Source organism: Phaenicophaeus curvirostris, chromosome 11 (assembly GCF_032191515.1).
Source record: "Phaenicophaeus curvirostris isolate KB17595 chromosome 11, BPBGC_Pcur_1.0, whole genome shotgun sequence".
In the NCBI taxonomy this organism is placed as follows: Eukaryota; Metazoa; Chordata; class Aves; order Cuculiformes; family Cuculidae; genus Phaenicophaeus; species Phaenicophaeus curvirostris.
In genome coordinates, this window is record NC_091402.1 from 20163012 (window position 1) to 20186832 (window position 23821).

At 57.3% G+C, this 23821-nt stretch overlaps 1 protein-coding gene across 2 annotated transcripts in view; it reads left to right on the forward strand.

Moving 5' to 3' along the window:
- TEX264 (testis expressed 264, ER-phagy receptor) overlaps window positions 1–19628 on the forward strand; it is a 41660-nt gene extending 22032 nt beyond the window's left edge. Inside the window, exons 5-7 of one of the 2 annotated variants that reach the window (XR_011338176.1) lie at window positions 10781–10946; window positions 18024–18915; window positions 18950–19628. Coding sequence is in view for 1 of the 2 variants with exons in the window: in XM_069865565.1 (XP_069721666.1) it covers window positions 10781–10946; window positions 18024–18337 (480 nt within the window). In the remaining variant the exon portion in view is untranslated. Of the gene's footprint in view, window positions 1–10780; window positions 10947–18023 lie in introns of both variants that reach the window. The other variant, XM_069865565.1, reaches the window with a different exon arrangement.
- The last annotated feature ends 4193 nt before the right edge of the window (window positions 19629–23821 follow it).

A 23821-nucleotide genomic window follows, 5' to 3' on the forward strand; every position in this document is an offset into this window, starting at 1 on the left:
AACTCCTGATCCTGCGCTGGCACAGGAGCTGCTGGCAGACTGCAAAGGTCGCTGGAAGCAGCTGCTGCCCTTCCCTGCTGCCTCAGTTACCGGCAGAAGAGCCTGACTCTGGAGGTGCTCTGTTTGTGTCCCCACTGGCACAGCCAGACGTGTCCTACCCACACGCCACGGCGCGGTGCTCGGCAGGCGCTCTCCTCTCCAGACCAAGACAACGAGCCCCCTGCGACCCTGCACCGGGGTCCCTTGTGGGCCGAGGAGGAGGAGGTGAGTGCTGCAGAGGAAAGGCAGCCACCCAGCACACCTCACCTCCCACGCCTGCTCCGGGCAGGGTGGCTGGAGAGGTGTTGGCACGTGCAGCCACCGGAGTGACGTGTCCTGGCTCGAGGACATCTGGAGCTGTCCTGAGGTCCCTGGTCAATTTGCCTGGTGCTGCTTGCTTGCCTTCTTTCCCTCCTCCTCACCTCTGCCTGCGTTTCCACCTCCTCCTGCCTGTTTCTTTGCCTTTTGCTTTCCGCTGCCGGCGCTGTTTGCTTGCGCTGGGGATTTCCTCGGGCGAATCGTTACCGCCAGTGGCGTGTGGTGACTGGAGGCTCTGGGGGCTTCGTTAGCCAAGCTCACAGGCAGGAGTCCTCATAGTGGTGGGGCTCACCAGGATTGATGTCTCTTTGCTCTTTACCTCACAGGTTTGCCAGCTTTTCCATAGAATCGTAGAATGGTTTGGGTTGGAAGGGACCTTAAAGATCATCTAGTTCCAACCCCCTGCCATGGGCAGGGACACCTCCCACTAGACCAGGCTGCCCAAGGCCCATCCAACCTGGCCTTGAACACTTTTTTTGGGTAGAAGTGCAAGCTCTTGAATGTTGGGGCTTGAAGGAGGCTTTCCTGGAAGCCTGCAAGGAAATGTCTCTTGTTCATTTAGTAGAATTCAGAAAGTCACTTGTACTGGGCTCTGGTTTCCTTTTAAAGCGTGGGGACATGTTCTCCCCGGGGCAGGGGATGGAGAAGCAGAAGCAAGGGAACAGTGAATCAATGGTGAGTGGTGGCCTGTGGGCAAGTGTCCTGCAGTGGAGAGCCCAGGAGGGATCTCTGTCACCCAAGGCAAGCCAGCGTCTCCCTAAGCAGGAGGTCAAACTGGTCTTTCTCCACTGTTGGCTGCACTTGACCAATAGCTTGGAAGATCCTCCTGTCCTCGAACCTTGTTTTCTGCCATCAGATTTGCAGGTGTACTGGCAACAAGCTGATGGGCATCGTGATCATCTTGCCCATTCCTCCTCAGCAAACCAGGCTGAAATGTACTCGATCTTCCTCTTTGGTGGCCTTCCTTGTCTTCTAAATGAGGCTGATAAGCTTGACATTAAGTCCCTGTTGGTGGGGAGGGAAGGACTATTTCATCTGGGAATCAGGCGTTTGCAGCCTGGCTTTGGTCTGAGCTCCTGGTAGCTTTATCTGTGCAAGTTCAGCAAGGTTAGGTTCTTCAGCTTCCCTTTTCAGCTTTCTCAGCTGTGAAAAGATGGTGTGAGGCTGAGCTTTGCTCATCATGAAATGTATTCCATGAAGCCTGGGAGCCGGGGGCGTTGCAGAAAGACAAGGTTGTTCAGGGAGGTAGGAAGGGATGGAGGGTATTTATTCCATTGCACCATTTTCTTCTCTGGGGCATTAATGTGACATGTCCTGAGTTTGTCCTGGTGACAAACAAGCTGTGGAAGAGCAGCTGGAAATGCCCACGATCCAAGGAGGATGGTTTGTGGAGCCAAAGAACAAGAGGAAAAGGCTGAGATTTGAGGCGAGCAACCCAGACATTGTCTTGAGAAGCCATCAGGATCATGGGATGGTTTGGGTTGGAAGAAACCTTAAAGTCCATCCAGTTCCAGCCCCTGCCATGGGCAGGGACACCTCCCACTGCATCAGGTTGTTCCAGCCCCTGTAACCTGACCTTGAACGCCTCCAGGGATGGGGCAGCCACAACTTCTCTTGGCAACCTGGACCTCCCCAGCCTTACAAGGAAGCATTTCTGCCTAAGATCTCCATCTCCCCTCTTTCAGCTTCAAACCATCCCCTCTCATCCTATCCCTTCCCTCCCTGATCAAGAGCCCCTCCCCGGCTTTCCTGGAGCCCCTTTCAGTACCAGAAGCTGCTCTAAGGTCTCCCAGGAGCCTTCTCTTCTCCAGGCTGAACAACCCCAGCTCTCTCAGCCTGTCCTCATGTGGGAGGTGGGTTGGGAATGTCCACCTGGATGAGGAGCACTCCAGGTTCTCAGCTGTGAGTTAGCCATTGAAGAAGATCTCTCATGATGAGAAGCGACCTGTTGTTGGGTGTCTCACGGTGGGGTTGAGCTCTAGGTCAGGGCTTTACTGCCCCTGCAAGCAGCCTAATGAAGAGCTGTGTTTCTAAGAGGCTCTTTTTGCCTGCATGGTGCCCCACGTGGGGTGGGAGGCAGCAGTGCCGTGAGCTGCCTGGCTGAGGTGGGATGGGCAATGATCTCTTTCCTGAAAGGTCCTGCCTTGACAAGAGGGAGAGAGATTGTCACAGCTGCTGCTCCTGGCAGCCTCGCCGAGGCAGCAGAGCAGGCAAAGCAATTTAGCAGCGCTCCACTCATCCATGATGGCAGAGATCGTTGCATCAACCTCTTCAGCATTGTGATTAATGCTGAGGAAGCATCCTTTGAGGGCTGGAAGGAGAGCTTTGGTCCCCAGAGACCCCCACTCTGAAGCAGAGGCAGCCTCTCCAGCTGTGATCCTCCTCTCCTGCAGTCTCATCCGCCTCCTTTCAGGCACAGCTGTTGACCCACACGCTCCAGTAGCGATGGAGCAACTAGGGATGGGGACGGGAACCCAGGACTGGTCCCTCAGGGGAGGAGAGATTATGTTGATTTATGTGGGTTTCTCATCCTGTAATGAAAATCCCGTGTTCGAGCTTCCCAAGTGCTTACAACCAAAGTCCCCTTTGGAGAGCTCGCGTGTGGGAAGGAGGGAGAAAGGAAGGGATGTGGTTGGGGTCAGGTAGGAGGAAAAGTGAGAACACATAGTGGAGCTCTGGAAGCTGGTAAGAACCGTCTCCCCAGCTGGCTTCGCTTACCTGTGGAGGGTACAGGAGCAAGGCAGAACTTGGGAATGTGGAGACCACTGAGTTTTTAGGAAAATTCATTTTTTTTAAATGCAAAAGTTTGCCTCATTTCTGAAACTCCGCTCCAGGACTAATTACAACCAAATCACCGTCACACCGGGGGGACCCAAGCCCCATGAGTTGTGTGTGTTTGCACCATCTGCTCCTTATTCTGCAGGTGACATTTCCATAGTCAGGGGCAGTAAAATATGTCCCTGGGAGCACACGGACAATGTACCTGAGCACGTCTGGGCTGGCAGCCTTGTCCTTTGCCTCCTGCCAGGGGCTCTGGTTGCCTGTGGCTACTTTCTGAAAGGTTTTGTCTCTCTGGAACTTGCTGCCCAGCTGATCTTTGAGGATGGGGGATGCTCCTGGATGTGCTGCAGGATTTCTCAGCCGGGCAGGGAAGGAGTGGAGATCTGGAGCACCTCACATCTGAGGACAGGTTGAGAGAGATGGGGTTGTTCAGCCCGGAGAAGAGAAAGCTCCTGGGAGACCTTAGAGCAGCTCCCAGTACTGAAAGAGGCTCGAGGAAAGCCAGGGAGGGGCTCTTGATCAGAGAGCACAGGATGAGAGGGGATGATTTGAAGCTGAAAGAGGGGAGATAGAGATGAGATCTTAGGCAGAAATGTTTCCTTGTAAGGCTGGGGAGGCCCAGGTTGCCCAGAGAAGCTGTGGCTGCCCCATCCCTGGAGGTGTTGAAGGCCAGGTTGGATGGGGCTTGGAGCCCCTGATGCAGTGGGAGGTGTCCCTGCCCATGGCAGGGGCTGGAACTGGATGGGCTTTAAGGTTTCTTCCAGCCCAAATCATTCTATATGATTCCTTGATCCTAGAGAGGAGAAAACTGTTCGTGGCTCTCGCAGCAGCTTCCACCAGTGGCATGGGAGCCTGTGTCTGGTCCCATCAGCCCTTTTTGGGGCTCTGGGACCTCCGGTACCCACCAATCCACCCAGGCTCATTCCATTGCCTCTCAGTTTGGCCATACCTGACAGCTGCCTCCTCGCAGCCCCTGTGGCTCTGCCAGGGCGGGAGCAGTTGGGTGATTCGACTCCGGGAAGCGCAGGCAAGGTGTAAATTGCATGGCGGGCTGCCTTTGCCAAGGTGAAAATGAAAAACCCCGCTCCAGAGCCTGGCGTTTCACGGCTCCCACAGTCCAAACACACTCCCTCTCACTGCTGCAGAAAGGATCTCGGGGGCTGATTTTCACCTGCCTGTCCCGAAGCCACCGCGCTGCCGCGTTGGCAGGACGGTGTCCTGGTTGCAGACAGGAGGGGGACCCGCCAAGGGAAGCGGGGGAAGCGTGTTAGTGCCGAGGGCAGGGAGAGATGCTGGTGGGCGCGGGAGGTGCTAATTGCCAGGCGCTCTCTTTTGCTACCTGGAGGATTCGCTGTCCTTCGGTGAGACTTTGTTTGCTGCTGCTGTAGTGCTGGTGGTGCCGCTTGGTTTTCCTGCTGGCTGATGGAAACGGCCTTTTCTTGATTGCAATTATATCACCTTCTGTTTCTGACACACCTCGCAGCCCGGAGGATTTGAAAGTAAAGTGCACGTGCGTGAGAGCAGTCTCACCACCTCTGAAATGTGAGTTTTTCCAGGCTGGGAAGCAGCAGCTGTTTCACAGCCCTCAGCAGCCTGGTGTTCGTGGCAGTGCCGGAGCTGGCTCTGAGTGCCGGCCGTGCCGGGAAGCAAGTCCTGCCGGCTCCGCGTGCATCCTGCTTGAGTGGCAAGCTGAGATGTCGGGGTTTCCTTGATGCTTGAGGGATTACTTGTGAAAAGCACATCTGCCTGCCTCTCCTTCCGCCAAACCATCTCTTGTGCTGGTGGTTCCTCCCCAGCACCTGCCTGATTCCTGTTTCTCGATGGGCTTCATCCTTCCCTCCTGCGGTCAGGCTGTGGCTTGGTGAGGACCAGAATCACAGAACGATCTGAGTTGGAAGGGACCTGCAAATATCATCCAGCCTAACCCCTGCTGTGGTAGGGACATGTTTCTTTCACTGAATCAGGGTGCTCAAAACCCTCTCCAACCCAGCCTTGAGCACCTCCAGGGATGGGGCACCCACAGCTTCTCTGGCAGCCTGTGCCAGTGCCTCACCACCCTCACCACAAGCCTTTTTTTCCTTATATACAATCTAAACCTGCCCTCTTTCAGTTTAAAACCGTTGCTTCTTTTCCTGTTGCTATAGGCCCTGGTAAAAGTCTCTCTCCATCTTTCTTACAAGCTCCATTTTTTTTTTCTTTCATCAGCTCAGAGTTGAGACTAAGACAGTGCTTAACCTCAAGCTACTCCCTGGGCAAGGAGAAATGGAAACAGAGACATCCCAGGTCTGGGTGTGGGATGTTGGGATGTCCCAGCAAGGATTCTGTCCCCTGGCTGGACTGCGAGAGCGCCAAAGGGCACTGGGTGCTGTGCAAACTGAATTGCAAAGCCTCTCTGCACTACCTAGCGCCCGTGGTCTAAGATAAGTGGGGATGACACACCGAGTGTGGAACGTGTGAGGAAGCGAGGAGGATGTGGCACACAGCGTGCTCCCTCCGGTCCTAGCTGGTGGCTCAGTTTCAGCTCTAATTTTAGCAACTCATTTTAGGGCCCTTCAGCTCCACGAGGTTTTGTTGTTTCTTTAAAATCCCTGGGACTGAAGCATCCGATCCCTTCGCTGAGGGAGGAGAGGATGGATGCCTCGGGCTGGAAGCAAGACGAGGGGAGTCAAAAGAAGCTTCGTTGCCTGAGCAGGTAGGAGGTGCTGGCATGTCCCCTGGTCCCACACGCTATGCTGGGTGCCAGCTGACTTGCTGGCAGTAACCGGAGCATCCCAAGTGCTCCCCACAACCTTCCTGATGATCCTAGAAGTATTTTGGGGCAGGCAGCAGGTTCGGTTGGAGCCTGAGCACCGCTGACATGCCTGAGCATGGTGAAGATCCCGAGAGCATCCGGAAGGCTCGTTTGCTGATCTCCTAACAAGCTGAATTTTTCCAGCAGTGGGAGATGAAGCAGATGCAGTTGGTGGCATTTGAATTCCTAAGCAGACAAGCCTGACAGAGTGACAAAGCCGATCCCCGCAGTGCCCCAGCTTGCCTTCTGCTTCCCAGCAGGTGCCGAGGGGCACGGTGCGGTGTAAACACCACACCACCTCCTTCCATTTGGGCACGATTCTGCTGGGATTTTAATGACTGCAGGTCGTGTCTCAGCTGCCTTGTTGCAGGTCCTGTAGCTCTGGGACTGCTCTCCTGCCTGCCCGGGGAACCGAGAGCGTCCTCTGCTTGGGAGGCTGCGCCCAAGCCAATTCCTTGCCCAGACAATGGGGTCTATCTCTTAACGGATGAGTAGGGAGGGGAAGATTTGTGCTGCTGGGGAGGTCCCATCTCCTGCTGCTGGGGAAGATCTCCTGAAATGCTAGTTCAGTGTGTAATCCTTGTCATTTTCTCCGATGCACAAGGCTGGGGGCTGCTCCATTCCTAGAGGGATGAAGCTGACCTGGAGAATGTCCTACAGGGAGGTGGGTGATTCGGAAACAACCCAGGGCTAAGGACTGGGAGGCAGGGTGTTATTTCGACTGGGAAAAGGGCATGCAAGAATGTAAAATCTTGTTCCTAGAGGATGGTGAACAGCATCACGGCCCTCGGATGGACCAAGAAGGAGAAGGCTTCACGGGAAGCAGTGTGTCTGATGTAGCAGGAGTGCCCGAGCCACTATGCACGTCAGGACTGAACTGGTGGGCTCTGGATGCACTGCCCTTTGCTGTGTATGTGTAGCTCGACTGTATGGATTACTACCATAAAGCTGATGCTTCGTGTGCCCAGGGGAGGGTCCTGCACAGAGATAAGCCTTGTGTGCTGCGCTGCCGCTTCCGTCTCTGCTGGCTGGAGGAAGGGCGAGCTCCTGGAGGAGGCTGAGAAGGGAGATGGCACAGCACGACCTTGTGAAGGGACGAGTCCCCTTCCCTGCCCTACTTACTGGGTCCTGCTGTCCTAGCCAGAAGACTGGCCCCGGCATCATTGGCATCCCACTGTTCGCCTCTCACTGAGCTCCTCCGCCCGTGTGAGACTACATTTGATTTGACTCGAGGGCTCTGCGTTCCAAACTCCACATCCACCTTGCTGCTCCATCTGTTGGCTTAGCTGCACAGCTAGTGAGGGGCTTCCTCCTCAGATCCAAAGCACGTTAGTGCCTGTTGAGCATCTCTGTTGTTTTGCCATGTTTTTGAGCCTTTGCTAATTCGCTCTCTGCTTAAGCCTTCCCCTTTGGACTCCGCTCTCCAATCTCTTCGGTTTGTTGTTTTTCCCTTGCAGCGGCCTTCCAGCCTTCCTCTCCACTGGGTGAATGCTAAAGCTGCTCTGTCCTATGCTGATACCTGACTTGGTTGCACTTTGCTGCATCTCTTCCTGTGCTTGCCTGGCCTCTGCCTGCCTCCTGATCCCCTTTGGGATGATCGCAAGGGCCATCTCCCTTGCATTCCCTTTGGCTGATTCCTCTATGCATTTATTTTTATGATCCCCTTATCCATTTTTGTTGTTCTGGCTCCTCACCTCATCACCTCTGCCCTTTCCTGAAGTCTTTAGGCAGCCTCATCCCTTTGATCTCAGCCTGGATGGGGCAGCGTTCCCAACTGCCACCTCCCTGCTCCTTCTCGGGGACGTTTTCCTCTCCTGAGCCTGGCTGCGATGCTGAGCTCTGCAGCAGCCCTGCCAGGAGCTGGGGTGCTCCAGGAAGAAGCAGAGAAGCAAATGCCAGCTCTCTAACCTGGCCTCCAGCTTGCTTTGCACAGGCATGAATTGGGACCCCCAGGCTCTGGTTTCCCTCCATTTCCTTTTGGGGAAAAACCTGGATGCATTGAGAAGAAGTAAGATATTAAGCATCCTTATAGCTGTCTGTAACGAGGCGGGTGTTGGTATTGACAGTGAGTGTCCGACCACCTCAGCATCATCAAGGACTTGGTCCACATCCTTGGGTTTAGCTGCAGAGCACCCAGGCTTTTCTGGCTTTGGGGAGAGAAACCTGCTTCCCTCCCTGGCAGAGTGCAGCATCCTCATCTCTCTTGTAGGATAATCCTTGAGTCTGAAGCAGCATTTGGCCCAAAAGCCAGTCCGGGACCCTGCTCTTTGCACAAGTCTGCATTTTTATTCCTTAAAACCCCATGATTCCCATATTTAGTGTGTGGAGGGAGCATCGTTTGTGCTTTGGGAGAGACACTGCTATGGCTGTGTAATTGGAAGAGGAATTATAGCAGCCTAGATAAATTGTAGGGACAGGGTACATCCCGCATCTGCTCTTCAGGAATCCCAGGGTGGACTTTGGAAAGTCAGCTTGAGATGTTGTGGAGGCCAAACTGGAGTGCTGGGGCTTTAGACTGGCTAGAGACCTCATACGAATTTAATAATGGTCTTTTTGGTCTAAGATCCTTCGAGTTGTCCCCGTCTGCGTTAAGTGGTAGAGAGCCAGCTGGATGCATCCAAAAAACCTGCGAATCTTGGAGATACCCATTTCTAGGATGTGTTGCAGTAGCCTAAAATAATGAGCTGCGCTGAAGAGTGGTTGATGGGCTTGTGGTTGGTAGAGCAAGGGGCAGAGCGGTGGGGAGGGTTCTTGTCTGCCTTGTTGCTGAAAAGGCAAGAGTGATATGAGCCGCCTCTGCTCTGCTGCTAAAAACAGCCTGTCTTGTTTTTATTTAATACAGTTTTGATCCACATGCGTTAGAGTTTCACCTGCCTGCGAGTGGGAACTCTGGGCTCCCAGTGCCTTGGAAGCTCGCCCGTGTCCCTGCGCATCCCTGCGGCACTGGGATCACGAATTGGTTCCTCCTTGGTTTGAAAAGGGACTCAGCCAAAGTTCAGACTTGGAGGCATTGGGATGGAACAAGTAAAGCTTCTGTCAGGGTTTGGTTTGTGCCCCTGTGGTGCTGGTGGGGAAACTGGGGCTCCACAGAGCCAGCTCCTGTGGGCTTTCCAAGGAAAACAGACTTGAGAATGACTCACATGGGGTTTTTCTTCCCCAGGAGCCTGCCAGCACTGAGGTGTCCCTCCAGGTGGCCTTGCCAGGGTCAGCATGGGCTCCTCTCTGTCCTGGATTCTGCCCGGTGCCAGCATTTGGCCGGGATAATGATTCAAAATCAGCTCTGTCCATCCCCAGGGGAAAGGGGAGCATGAACAAACAGGCTTTGGTAAGGTCATGGTTGATGTGTCCATAGAGCTTGTCCTCAGAGAGGGGCTTTAGAGAGCCCAGGAGGGCTGGGGACCCTGCTCGAGCAAGCCATGACAGGGAGGAAGAAGAGGATGGTTGTGGCAGAGAGGAAGAAGAGCATAGTCAGGGTTAGGAGGAAGAAGATAGTTGGGGCAGGGAGGAGGAGGAGGATAACTGGGGAGGTTGCAGGGTTAAATAAAAGCTGTCAGTGATCTGAAAAGGGGAAAGAAAGAAAAAGAAAACCCGCTGAAGAGACGCTCTCCCTTCTATCCTGGCTTGTAATCAGCCGCCCCCTCTGCCAGCGAGCAGCCGGCGGGCGGGCGGGTGAGGAGGGGGTGGCAAGAGGGGTCCAGCTGCTCCTGGGCCCAGCCCTGGCACCCCGAGAGTCCCCGCAGCCCCAGCTCGGCGTGGGCACAGCGAGGGGGACGTGCCCCCATCACGGGGCCCTGGCAGGCTTGTGGGGGGCTGAGGGCTTGAAATGTGCTACCAAGGGGAGGTCGGTAGGAGGGGGATTTGTCTGAAATGCCAGGGATTCATCTCCCACTCCCCCTGCCCTCTGCGTTCTGAAAGGAGCTGCTTGAGCTGTCGGCTCTGGATTATATTAATTAGCAGAGAAGTGCTACGCCTGCTCGTGGGGCTGAGCTGCCAGGAGCAACTAGAGACTTGGCAGGTCTGTGTAGAGCAGCTGCCGGGCTCCCCAAAACCCCTTGCTCCAGCCCAAAATAAGCACACTAAAGCCAAGGCTGACCTGGGGGAGCTGAGTTTGCAGGGGCTTCAACATCTCTGGAATCCTCAACAAGGAGATGGAGCTGTTGGAACGGGTCCAGGGGAGGCTACAGGGATGATCAGAGGGCTAGAGCACCTCCCATATGAGGACAGGTTGAGAGAGTTGGGGGTGTTCAGCCTGGAGAAGAGAAGGCTCTGAGGAGAACTTATAGTGACCTTCCTGTGCCTGAAGGGGCTACAAGAAAGCTGGGGAGGGACTGTTCACAAAGTCATGGAGTGACAGAACTAGGGGCAATGGGGATAAACTGGAGAGGGGCAGATTTAGACTAAACGTAAGGAGGAATTTCTTCACCATGAGGGTGGTGAGACACTGGCACAGGTTGCCCAGGGAAGCTGTGGCTGCCCCATCCCTGGAGGGGTTCAAGGCCAGGCTGGATGAGGCCTTGGGCAACCTGATCTAGTGGGAGGTGTCCCTGCTCATGGCAGAGGGGTTGGAACTGGAGGATCTTTAAGGTCCCTTCCAACCCAAATTATTCTGTGTTTCTATGATTCTCTGATCTCCTCCTTGAGCCTGGCTAGCTCCTCACCCCCAGGGCTGAACCTGCTGGCCCTGCCACGTGAGAGGCTGTCATGACAGGGAAAGCAGAGCTATGATTTTGGGATGGGAGGCATTGCTCCTCGTAAAGCAGATCAGTCTGCGATGCTGCCAGGCCACCAGATCCACGTGGTGGGGGGCTGCTGGGGCACATCCCTGACCCGTGGTCACCCGCTGTCTTTCAGGAGAGGAAGCTGTGCGCCCACCCCCGGATCGAGATCTACAAGGAGGACCGCATCTACTTCGTGTGTCCCCTCGCCCGCCAAGGGGACTTCTATGTGCCTGAAATGAAAGAACTGGAGAGGAAGACCAGGGCTGCTGAGGCTGAGGATGCCCAGACAGACATCACAGGTACCTGTGGCTTGCGCACGGGCTCCATCCGCGATTGCCATCAGCCCTCCCAGAGGCTGAGGTGTCCCCGGTGCAGCCACCTGAACAGGTAGAGGGGGTCAGCCTGCACCCAGTGACTGAGTCGTAGTTCACCTCTTCCCCTCGCCCCGGGGTGAGATAGGATCTCATCCCCAAAGTGTCACACCACACCTCAGGGAGCACCCGGGCACCCCTGCAGTGTTGGGGTGAAGGCCAAGCTGCTGCCGAGTCGCCAGCCCACTGTTGTCAGAGCAGAGCTGGATCTCGCAGCTTTTGGTTGCAGCTGGGCTTGTTTTTCTCCTTGTCATATACATCTTCCTTGATCTCATCTTCATCTGTTACATATTGGGATTGTGAGGAGCTTAAATACCAGGTTGCTGTAGCTGGTGGTGGAGATGCCCGATAGCATCTGCTCAGCGAGATCTGTTGGAGCCTGAATGTATTCATACAGGAAGGGATTACAATGGCTGTAGGCGCGGAATAGCAGTGCTATAGTAACTTGAAATGTTAGTTGCCATCCCAGCCCACGTGCTCACATGTCTGCGAGATTCGGGAGCTGGCTAGCTGAGCGTTCCTGGGCACTGCATCGAATCATAAAATCATTAGGTTGGAAAAGACCTTGGAGATCATCAGTTCCAACTGTATTCATCCACTACTAAATCATATTCCTAAGCACTTCATCTGCCTGTCTTTTAAACATCTCCAGGGATGGGGACTCAACCACCTCCCTGCGCAGCTGTGCCAGTGCTTGAGAACCCTTTCTGTGAAGAATTTTTTTGTAATGTCCAATCTAAACCTCCCCCCATGCAGCTTGACACCGTTCCCTCTTGTCCCACCACTTGGGAGAAAAGGCCAACACCCACCTCTCTAGAACCTCCTTCCAGGTGGTTGTAGAGAGCGATGAGGTCTCCTGCTGGTAGGGGCAGCCGCCTCCTCCTGCCCCGTGAGTCGCCCACGCTTGTATAATGGGCATGAAAAAACCATGACGGCTCTCCTCGCCTGCTGGGGAGCTTGGTCATTTTAACGCAGCCTCAGGTTTGGGTTGCTTTAATTCTTAATCGCGTGCAGTGTAAAAGCAAGCCTGGGAATTGCTTTCTGGGAGCTCTGTCCATTTAGTGCTGCAATGAAGGGTCTAATTGGAGCAGTTTCCCAGCGCTTCGAGGTCCCACGTTTTTTGCAGTGCTCACTCAGCTCCTTGCCTTTTTGTCTGCCTTGTGTCGAGGTGGCTGCGGCTGCTTTGGGCACCAGCCTGTGTTGGCCAAAGCCACCCCGCAGCCTTCTTGCTCCAGTGCCCTGTGGTTGCCCCTTGGCTTTGGAGAGGGACGGCAGGACCCCAGTGAGCAAAAGCTGCTTCAAGTCGGTGGCTTCAGCAGCTTCGCGTGCTCCTTCGTGCACAGCCAGGGGATGCTCGCCGCGGTTGCTGCCTGGTGCCCCGGCTGTCTTCGTGGCATCGCATGGGGAGTTCCTGGGTTTGTTGCTGGTGGCACTGCCCCAGCCACTGCCATCAAGTGGCTTTCAGACGGCTCCTGGTTCAGCAGCAGAGTTAAAATCGAAGATGAGGTGGGAGGGGGTAGCTGGTCCCGTCAGCCTCCGCATCTTACCACTCAAGTCCTATATGGATTTTCTGAGCCTCCCAGTGTGAGAGGAGATCCTGCTGGATGGGGCAGCTGGTGGCTCTCCTCTCTGCCCAGCTGCTCGCTGGAGACACCTTGAAGGAGATGCCTTGAAGATGGCACCTTGAGGATCACAGCTTATGGATTAAGACTAGTCCTCCCTTTCCAAGTATTTTCTGTGCAACCACCTCTGAGTTGGAGGAAGAGAAAGTCCCGATCTCTTTTCCCATCCTGTTTTACTCCCTTCTTCCCTGGAGAGCTGCTTGAGCAGCAAGCTCAGCTTAGCCACAGCCTCTTCAACAGGGGGACTGGGGAGATGCTGAGCCTCTTCTGCATCTCCCCGAGGCACCTGAGGATGCTCTGCACCCAGCAGCCTTGGGCTCTCCCTCCCCACCAAATGTCTGAAATAATAACATTGCATGTGCCATTTCAGAGCGAGTGTGGTGTGCAGTGATGCTCTGTGTGGACGCAGCACCTTTCAGGCACGGCTCACGGAACTCCCTGCCAGCAGCTGTATTAAGCTTTCCTCGAATTAAAGATTTCAGGAGTTCCCAGCGGAAGGCGCTGCCGTTTCTCCTCCCATGCTGGTGTGGCTGGTGCCAGGCGGAACCGAGTGACTTAGTTGTGCAAGAAAAGCTCAGATTTGTTTTCTTGAGCCTCCTGACCCTGAAGTGTATCTTGCCATTTAGGCTGCTGCCCTCCTTGCTTCTGAGCTCATCCTGGGGCTCCGAGGGAAGCCGGTGGCTGCAGAAGCTGCAGGACATGGCCCAGCATCTCCGCTTTGTGCCACCACTCTGCACAGAGCAGGATGCTGGCAGCTCCGCTGAGGACAAACACACTTGGCATGTAAGGAAAGGGCCGGGGGCTGCAGCTGCCTCCGCACCAATTCCATCCCTTCTTCACCGTCATCAGGGTCATCGGAAAGACGGGAAGCATTTTTGGAAGGCGGCTGACGGGTCTCCAGGGGGCCAGTGTCAATCATGATTAATTGTTTTCTATTTAATTATCTTCTGGGGCTTTGGCATCAGCGCAGCGCTCAGCGGGCCCTCGCTCCCGGCTCGCTCGCAGCGGTGTGCTCTTCAGCGTGACCCCGCTGCAGCGCGTGGAAGGTGAAAGCAAACAAAAGCAGCCTCTCGACACGGGCGGGCTGGCGTGAACGCAGATGCTTTCTAAGCACGTGGCTCTGCCCAGAGAGTCTCAGGTGCTCATTTTCCTGGAGCTGAGTCCATCCCGCTGCATCCGATGGCATCCCCTGCTGAGCCCCAGGGCCACAGGGGGCCGCCTTCCTCGGTGTGCTCGGCCTCATCCCACTTGCTTCTCTTCTCTGAAGAGCCCTGCCTGTCGTGCTTGCCTGTTCACCCTGAGAAAGGTCTCAGTGGGCAGCTCCTGCCGTGCCTTCCTGCTGCTCTGCCAGCCTCAGCCTCTCTCCCGATGGCTGCGATGAGCTTCAGCAAGAGCTGTGCCCCTCCTGGGAGCTCATTGATCTGTTATTTGGTGGCAGAGGTGATGAGTATTTGATCGAAAAGGGAGAAAGAGAGGTTCCTGCTGCCCCAAGAGAGGAGGAACACTCAAGCATCAGTGTCCCACTGGGAGGGGATATGGTCCTCCTCCCTGGGGGGATTTGAGGATGCCGGTACCTGGGGTGGAACAGGGCTTGTTGGCAGCATGGGGTGAGTTGCACCCACCCCCAGCTGGTCTCTTGGTGTTGGCTACTTGGCTTGCTTTCTTCCTAGGTGACCCTGGCCTTTTGGGGGGCTCCTCAAAAGCCCAGCAGAGCTTCATCCCAGAGTGATGCCTCTTTTTCCCAAACAATAACTTCCTGGGTTCCACATAGGTGAGGCTGCGCCTCAAATCCTGGGTTCAGTTTTGGGCCCCTCACTACAAGAAAGAAATTGAGGGGCTGGAGTGCATCTGGAGGAGGAGAACAGAGCTGGGGAAGGGGCTGGAGAATGAGGATTGCGGGGAGCAGCTGAGGGAACTAGTGTTGTTTAGCCTGGAGAAGAGGAGGCTGAAGGGAGACCTCGTTGCTCTCTACAACTGCCTGAAAGGAGGTTGTAGTGAGGTGGGTGCTGGTCTCTTCTCCCAGGTGACAGCGAAAGGCCGAGAAATGACCTCAAGTTGCACCAGGGCAGGTTCAGATTGGATATCAGGAAGAATTTCTTCACTGAAGAAGTTCTCAGGTACTGTCACAACTGCCCAGGGAGGTGGTGGAGTCACCATCCCTGGAGGTGTTTAGAAGACAGGTAGGTGAGGTGTTCAGCAATGGTTTAGTAGTGAACAGGTATGGTAGGACTCGATGATCTCAAAGGTCTTTTCCGCCCAAGCGATTCTATGGTTCTATGATTCTATTCTCTTCTGTTCCTGCTGAGTGAATGCACAGCGGGATGGCTTCGCTGTCCTTGGGGAGTGGAATAGAGACAGGGCACCTCGCTGCATGCCAGAGGGAAAAGCTGTGCTGGATCCGGGAGGATAACCCGTGGGAAGTGGGATGCAGGGGTTGGGCAGTGGCTCTCTAAGGGACCTGGGGCAGGATGGAGAAGTGGTTGTGAGGCTGCTGGAAACCCTGAAGCCCATGAGACGAGAGCTTGTTCATGAGGCACCTTCCAATGAGGCTTTGGTTGCCCTCTTGGAGGGCTCTCCAGGCTGTGCTGGGACAACTGGGGTTCCCGCTGCGAGAGGTGACCCCACACTGTCCTCAGCAGATGTGGCTCCGGCTCTCGACCCTGCTCGCCCCGGGTATCCATCCCCAGCCGAGCTGGGTGGCCGTGCCAGAGCCAGCCCTGTCCTGCACGGAGGAGAGCGAGGCTGCTGAAATGGGCCAGTTTGCCAGCTGAGGCTGCTCAAACATGATCGGGAGTGACAGAGCAGTGAAAAAGTGCTTGGCTGAAAGGAAATAGGAGTCGATTTATTGTCGCCCTTGGAGCGAAGGAGAGGGAGGCGGCTGCCGGGGGTGAGGACAGCGGTGCTTCCCGCGGTGGCAGCTCGGAGCAGCGCCTAGGTAGGCTTCATCCCCATCCTGAGCTGCTGCTTGGCTCCTCAAGAGCTCCTTTGCTTTGTGGCATGAGGTGACGTGGTGGCTTCCCAGCCCAAACGACCCCTGGGGGACAAGGGGTGCTGCACAGGCTTGGGGCATCAGGGTCACTCTGGTCCCTGGTTTCATAGGGGCGCAAGATTCACCACAAATGATGTGAGCTATCACGAAGCCATGGTGGGAATGTGTCTGTGTCAATTCAGGCCACCAATTTAGCCAAATCGGATTTTTTTTTTTTTTTTAGATCCCTGCTGCAGACCTAACAAACCCTTAGTAGTCTTCAAGGCTTGGGGTCTTTGCACTCTCCTCCATCTCCCACAGCGCTCGGTCTTCCCAGAGGCTCCCCGCTGACCCACTGCCCTGCCACGGTCCTGCCAGGTGGGACGACACCTCCCTTCTTTCTGCCGCCTGCTCGGTCGCTCCTGTCCCCTTCGTTGAGCACCTTGCCGGCTGCGTGCAGAACATCCTTTTTAACTTAGAGTAAATGTAGTTTCCGTGTCGAGGTGCTCCCTGATGCTTCAGCAAAGGCGGTGCACATTGGCAGGCGATGGTTTTTTAGTCTTTTTCATGGGGGGCATCACCAGGCACCGCTCGGGTGGGCAGCCGCGGGCTCGGCTTGTGCCAGCTGCCAGAGGGGTTCTGTTCCATGGCAAAAGGGAGAGGATGGAGGCTCCAACTCCTCTCCAGGTGCCTGCTGGGCTGAATGCAGGTGATACGCCGTCCAGGGATGAAGCAGTGGGTACGCTGTGTCTGTGGATGGGTCTTTCCTAGCTGCTCCTCATCCTCCTACTGCTGCTTGGTCCTCTCCAAACGGCTCTCTCTCAGCCGGCAGGGCCGTGGGATGCTACTGCTCAGAAGGCAGGGGACTGCCATTTGCAAACAATTCTGCTGGCAGCTGCCCAGGCTGCGAAGAAAATCAGCAAAAGAGGGATTTAAGAGTGTTTGGAAGGAAAGTTCTCTCCCTGTCAGGTCTCTTTGAGGAGATGGGTGGCTGCCGCGCAGCTGGAGGAGGGCGAGCAGCCCAGCCCTGGGAACCCTGGCTGGAGAAGCCCAGGGAGACTGGAGGTGCCTGCGGGAGCGTGGGCAGCAGCATGAGGATGGATGGAGCCGTGTGGGCAGCAGCCACCATGGAGGAGAGGGCTCTCTCCTGCTTGAGAGTGACTCCACAGTTGTCACTGCCCTCTTTTCCACTTCCTGGCCCTCCACCGGTGCTGCAGCCAAGTGGGGCTCCTCCTGGTTTCCCTCCTGGTGCAGGGCAGGATCCTTGGCAAGGGCATCCGACCCAGCAGGGATGAAGCCCCTGGGGGAGCTGAGGTGCCAGGAAGCATCCGAGCCTGGTGTGTGCTCCCTGCCGGTGCCAGATGGGTGGGAAGAAGGTGGAATGGGGAGGGTGGTGATGGAGGAGCCCACCCAGTGTTTGCTGTCACTATCATAATTAACAATGTTGATCTGTGATGTCATAATTGGCGACATGTGATGTCATGATTAACCATGTGAATCTGTGATGTCATAATTAACAATGATCAATATTTTACACAATTTTTTTTTTTTCCCCAGCTGGTTGCTCTGGCAACAGCACCGAGCTGCTGGTCTCAATCTGACACGCTTGTCTCGTTGTTGACTCCTTAATTGTGTTGTCAACCGAGCTAACGAGGCAGGGGTGTGGGGAGGAGGCCGTGGGTCTAGGAGTCCTCCGGGCAGGCAGGGGCAGCCCCTGGAGGGGCTCGGCTGTGCGAGGGAGTGAGGATTGGCAGCCGGGTGACGCGGAGCAGTGCTGAGCCGGCTGGGAGCGCTCCCCTCATGCACTCCGAGTCCTCTCTGCTGCTACCAGAGCTGAGATCTGCAGAGGAGCCAAGGGTTGATGGTGGCCAGGCAGGGAGCAGGAGTGGAAACTGGGTTGTGGGGATGCTGAAGAGTATGCCCTGGTATGAAGCTGGACCTGCACCTACTTCTGACAGTGGCACCATCTCCTTGGGTGCCTGTGTGCCAACGTCTCCTCGGGTGCTCATGCAATGCTGCAGCTCCTGGTCACCCTCGCGGCACAGCATCCCACTCCTCACCTTGTTCCCGGTGCCACGTCAGCAGCAGGGCTGTCCCCTGGCTCCCAGGCCTGGCATTTTCCCTAAGGAAGGGCTTGCCAGGTCCTTGGCGTGTGCTCGGAGAGCAGCAGTGGGGCCAGGGCACTGTGGGTGGTCAGGGCACGGCTGGGATGCCTTGATTTCAAGGAGCTGCAGAGTCCAACTCTGTGACCTGGTCACTTCTTGAAGGCACAAGAGGTAGGAGCTGGTCTCCGCTGTGGTCTGAGGTCTCTGAGGTTTCTGGCTATAGCACCCCGTTTCCATCCCCATCTCCTTCGCCGTCTCCATCCCCTCCTTCCCACAGCATTCACTCCCTCCTCTTCTCTCTCCATCCCAGGGGCCGACACCATGAGTGAGGCGAGCTCCATCAGCATAGAGGCCACGACCGACAGCAGGGACACCTCGGTGGCCACCTCCATCCTGCTGCCCTTCCCAGCCAGCCGGGGCCGGGAGGAGGTGGACAACCGCAGCGAGCACAGCTACAGCGAGTCCGGAGCCAGCGGCTCCTCCTTTGAGGAGCTGGACCTGGAGGTCACTGGGGATGGAGAGGGAGCCGCAGCCCTGCTGCCTGATGTGGCCTACACGGGCAAACAGGAGGTCACAGACAAGTGGACCAAGGAGCCCATCGCTGCTGAGAGAGGAGAGGAGTGAAGCGGAGACCTGGCTGCCTCACCTCCCCACGGGGTCTGAGTTACTGGGAACTGGTCGGCTTTTCCACCTCCTTCCTCTCCAGCCAAGTGATTTCGGTTGATGATTCCCCCCCGGGACCTGCTCTCCCTCTTTGCACAAAGGGTGTTTGGCTGTTTTGGGGACGCTGGGAGACTGAGGGGGGGTTTCCTGCAGCGCTCAGCAGTGCGGGGTAGGTGCGAAATGCATTTGCTGTTTGTGTGTCTTTAGATGCGTCGCTATTAATTCCTCACAGGTGTCTTGAGGGGGGGTGGTGGATGGCAGAGGTGTCCCCTCTCACCTCTGCTGGTGCCCCTCTCACCCACAGCTTCTCTCTGCTGCACTGCCGCGTGTTTTCTAGCACCAAAGAGCTGGGAGTGGGGTCAGCTGGGTTTGTTCCCCTCTTCCTCTCGCTGAAAAATGGAAACACCCCATGTAAACCTAGTCCTCCCGGCACTGCCACGGGCGCTTTTGGGGTCTGTAATAAAGTGGATGCTTTTCCTCGCTGGTGGCCGGCGTCGCTGACTGCCGATCGCGCCGTCCTGCCGGGTGGCACAGCGCGGGTCCAGGCTGCCAGGGGGCTGCTGCCTGAGCCAGGGGGCTCCCCAAGGGCTCTGAATCCCCCATGCTCGCATTTACCTCCTGCTCAGGGAATGTTGTGGGGCTGTGGGGACCATCCCTGCTTTCTGCAAGCAGCCAGGGGAGCAGGGAAGGGTTGCAGCACCCGTGCTGGACTGGAGGGAGGTGGCATCCCCGCTCCTCTTGGGAACCTGCTGATAGGAATGGTTGGACTTAATCATCCTGTGGGTCTTTTCCAATCTAGTAAAAGCAGTAAAGCCCAGTCCCTGGGCTGCTGGTGGGCCTGGGGACCAGCCTGCCTGCCCTGTGCCACCCTGCCTGCTCCCCCAGCCATAGGTGCTTGAGGGAGGGCTGCCCGTGCTGGTCCCAGTTCCCTGTCCCCCAGCTGGGGATGAGGGAACAGCTCGGACATCACCACCATGGTGCCTCGGGGCGATGCCACTGCACCTCACTTTGAAAAGCGCAGCCCCTGCCCTGCTCCGATGTCCCCGATACCTCCAGCAGGTCGAGCACTGCAGCCCAAAACCTTGGGGTGGGGATGCAAGGATCCAGAGAGGCCTGGCTGTCCCTCTGTGCTGGAGATGTGTCCTCCCAGGCTTGGAAAGGTCATGATTTGTCCTCAGCCAGTGATTGACATAAGATTGTTCATAAATATTTTGTGCTCTGAGTGATGAAATATTAAACTCCTTCAGCCCACATGGAAAAATATTGCTCTTCCCGGTGTTTATCTTTGTTGCTGGTTATTACAAAACTGCCAAGCCCCTTAAATATTTATGGCTGGATGAAACTCCAGGGGGGCTGGAGTCAGGCAGCACATCCTAACGCCGCTTGTCCCGTAACCCAACCGAAGATGGGGTCTAGGGAGGCTTTGCCATCCTCCTCCTGCCGGCAGCAGCACCGGAGCGGAGCCGGGATGATTCAGGTGGTGCTGAGAGGCGTGCGAGGCTCATGCCGGGTCCTGTCTGCAGCGGGGGAAGCAGAACCTTGGTGTTGCCACCATCCTTTGACGGAGCAGGGCACGTCTCCAGCCCTCCCTGGCTCTCTGCCCCCGTGGCCCAGGCTCTCTCCTCTCCCTGGTGCCCTGTACCAACGGCCTTGGAGGGAGATGGGCTGGTGAGATGGGTCCTGGTGCCATGGGTCACCAGGGGGAACCTTCCCATGGAGTTGTAGGTTATTCCCCCACAAATCAAGACGGCTGGAGGGGGGCAGAACTTGTCTGGCTTGCTGCAGTGCCTTAGCCCGTAGCCTGTGAGCACAACAGCAGGGGAACTGAGGCACGGGGTGGTGAGGTGGTTACTCAGGGTGCTGCCCCAGAGGCTCCTCTGGTTCCTGCTTGTCCCTGTGGTTCCAACGTCATCCCCTGTTCCATTCTTGTCCCTGAGTCCTGGAGCTCTCCAGGACAGCCCAGATGGGACACAGCCCAGCGGGATCCTGCGCCGCGAATGGCTCCAGGAGAGGTTTGGGCAAGCGCTGGAGACCTGGAACGCTGATTCTGCCTTCGGATGGTTCAAAAGCCTTTCCCAGCTTGGTGCCTGGGCTGACGATGGGTGCTGGGGGCTGCATGGAGCAGAGGGGGCGGTGGGGGGATGCTGGGCCCTGGGTGTCCCCGTAGGGCTTGGGGAGCAGCTGACAGGCAGGGCTGAGGCTGTGCCAGGCAGGGGGACCAGCCCCAGGGGCACCAGTTCGCGGCTGCGGAGCTGGAGCAGGGGCTGGGACCCCTCTCACTGGGCTAAACCACGTCCCTCAGCACCTCGTCCACCCGTCCCTTAAACCCCTCCAGGGAAGGGGACTCAACCCCCTCCCTGGGCAGCCTCTGCCAGGGACCAATGACCCGTTCTGTGAAAATTTTCTTCCTGTTGTAACTTTTTCCTGTCATGTCCTGCCTGTCTCCTGTTCTCCCTGGCTGTCCCCTGCCTGTCCCCTGCCTGTCCCCTGGCTTTTCTGGCCGTGTCCTGCCTGGCTCTGCCCAAGCCTTCCCTGGAGGGCTGTACGGGATGGCTGGATGAGGTGCTGAGGGACATGGTTTAGTGAGTGATGGGAATTGAGGAGAAAGACCTGGGGGTGTTGGTTGACAGCGACTGACCATGAGCCAGCAGTGGCCCAGGTGGCCAAGAAGGCCAATGGCATCTTGGCTTGGATCAGAAACGGTGTGACCAGCAGGTCCAGGGAGGTTCTTCTCCCTCTGCACTCGGCACTGGTGAGACCGCTCCTTGAATCCTGGGGTCAGTTCTGGGCCCCTCACCACAAGAAGGATGTTGAGGCTCTGGAGCGAGTCCAGAGAAGAGCAAGGAAGCTGGGGAAGGGGCTGGAGAACAAGAGGAGCGGCTGAGAGAGCTGGGGGTGTTTAGCCTGGAGAAGAGGAGGCTGAGGGGAGACCTCATTGCTCTCTCCAACTCCCTGAAAGGAGGTTGTGGAGAGGAGGGAGCTGGGCTCTTCTCCCAAGGGACAGGGGACAGGACGAGAGGGAATGGCCTCAAGCTCCACCAGGGGAGGGTCAGGCTGGACATTAGGAAAAAAATTTTCCCAGAAAGGGTCATTGGTCCCTGGCAGAGGCTGCCCAGGGAGGGGGTTGAGTCCCCTTCCCTGGAGGGGTTTAAGGGACAGGTGGACGAGGTGCTGAGGGACATGGGTTAGTGATTGATGGGAATGGTTGGACTCGATGACCCGGTGGGTCTCTTCCAACCTGGTGACTCTGTGACTCCCAGCCTGTCCCCTCTCCCCCTGTCCCCCCCCCCTGTCCCGGGGCTCCCGGCGGGGCGGGCGGGGGGCGGGGCTGCTGCTGCCGGACTCAGAGGCGGCGGCGGCGGCTCCGAGAGGCAGCGGCTGCACCGGCACCGAGCGGCACAGGTAAAGCGCTGAGACACCCCCCGTACCCCCACACCTCCCCACGGCCGCGCCCCTCACCGCAGCCTCGGGGCTGGGCGGCCGCGGACTGAGGGAGGGGAACCGGGAAGGGAGAGAAACGGGAGCCGGGAGCGAGAGGGGAACCGGCACCGGGAGGGGAGAGGAGGGGGACCCGGCACCGGGACCCGGCCCTGGGCGGGGAGGGGAGCCGAGACCGGGCACCATCGCCTGTACCGGCACCGGGGGGTCCCCCCGCCGTCCCCGGGATGTTTGGGGGCTGCTGCTTCCCCGGGGCAGGGAGCCGGGATGCCGGAGCCCCCCGAACCCCCCCTTCCCGGGGGCTTTTTTGCCCCAGAGCTGGCTCGGAGCAGGATTCAGAGCGGATCCAGCAAACCCGTGAGCCCAGGGGTCAGCAGCATCCCGGGGTCACCTGCATCCCGGGGTCACCTGCATCCTGGGGTCAGCAGCATCCTGGGGTCACCTGAATCCTGGGGTCAGCAGCATCCCGGGGTCACCTGCATCCTGGGGTCACCAGCATCCTCCCCTCTCGCCCCACGGGCCAGGGCACGGCCGGCTCCTCTCTCACCCTCCTGCCCCTCAAGGTCCCCCCCAGGCTGGGGGGGATGGGGGTGATGGGGCCCCACACAGGGCACCAGGGCTCACAGGCTGGGGGGCAGAACCGAGGTACGGGGGTCCTGGCAGAGCTCGGGGTGGTAGGACACCCACTCAAGGGTGGTAAGACCTCCACTCAGGGTGGTAGGACTTCCACTCAGGGTGGTAGAACCTCCGCTCAAGGTGGTAGGACCTCCGCTCCAGGGTGGTAGGACCTCCGCTCAAGGTGGTAGGACCTCCGCTCAGGGTGGTAGGACCTCCGCTCAAGGGTGGTAGGACCTCCGCTCAAGGGTGGTAGGACCTCCGCTCCAGGGTGGTAGGACCTCCACTCAGGGTGGTAGGACTTCCACTCAGGGTGGTAGAACCTCTGCTCAAGGTGGTAGGACCTCTGCCCAAGGTGGTAGGACCTCCACTCAAGGTGGTAGGACCTCCGCTCAGGGTGGTAGGACCTCCGCTCAAGGGTGGTAGGACCTCCGCTCCAGGGTGGTAGGACCTCCACTCAGGGTGGTAGGACTTCCGCTCAGGGTGGTAGAACCTCTGCTCAAGGTGGTAGGACCTCTGCTCAAGGTGGTAGGACCTCCACTCAAGGTAGTAGGACCTCCGCTCAGGGTGGTAGGACCTCCGCTCAGGGTGGTAGGACCTCCGCTCAAGGTGGTAGGACCTCCACTCAAGGGTGGTAGGACCTCCAGGAACCCCACAGGAGGTGACGATGGCCCCTCACCCCACGCTCTCCCGTCGCTGCTGCTCTCCCGCACGCTCCACGCCACCCGTAAGGATGCTGGTGTTGGAGAGGGTCGTGTCTCCTGCTAGAGAAGGACGTGTAGGAAGCGCTTGGGGCACGTAGGAGCAACGGCAGCTTCTCACCCATCCTACTCACGGATGCTTTCAGGAGAGGAGGCTGCCAGCAGCCAGCAGGAGCCTTCCCGCCACACCGTGGCCACCGGGCTGGAGTTGGCTCTGCCCTGCTGGGTCCCTCGCTTCCCCAGATGTTCTCCAGATGTTCCCATGGGGCTCTCCTCCCCCCGGGCACCGTGCCAACCTGGCCGAGCAGCTGCGGGGACGGCCACAGCCCTGCTCACAGCATCCCTCGGGGCTCCCTGCAGGATGGGTGATGGTCTAGCCCTTTCGGGAGAGCTTTTTCTGAAGGTGCCATTCGTGTGGTGGGACCTGCCAGCTGCCCCAGAAGAGCTAGACCCCGAGAACCCGGGCTTCCAGTGCTGCCAGACCCCTGCTGCCGATGGGCTCCATCAATAATCCACGTGCCTGTGGCTTCTTTCCTGCTTGAGGAAACCCTTGGTCCCTCAAAAGCTTTCACCGCTTGGAATAAGGCAGGGAATCTTCATCATCTTTCTCAAACTCCTTCAAGTCGGGGGTCAGGTAGGAGACACCCCAAGGTGGCTGGGGGCTTGTTGCAGGCAGGTAGGACTCCGCGGA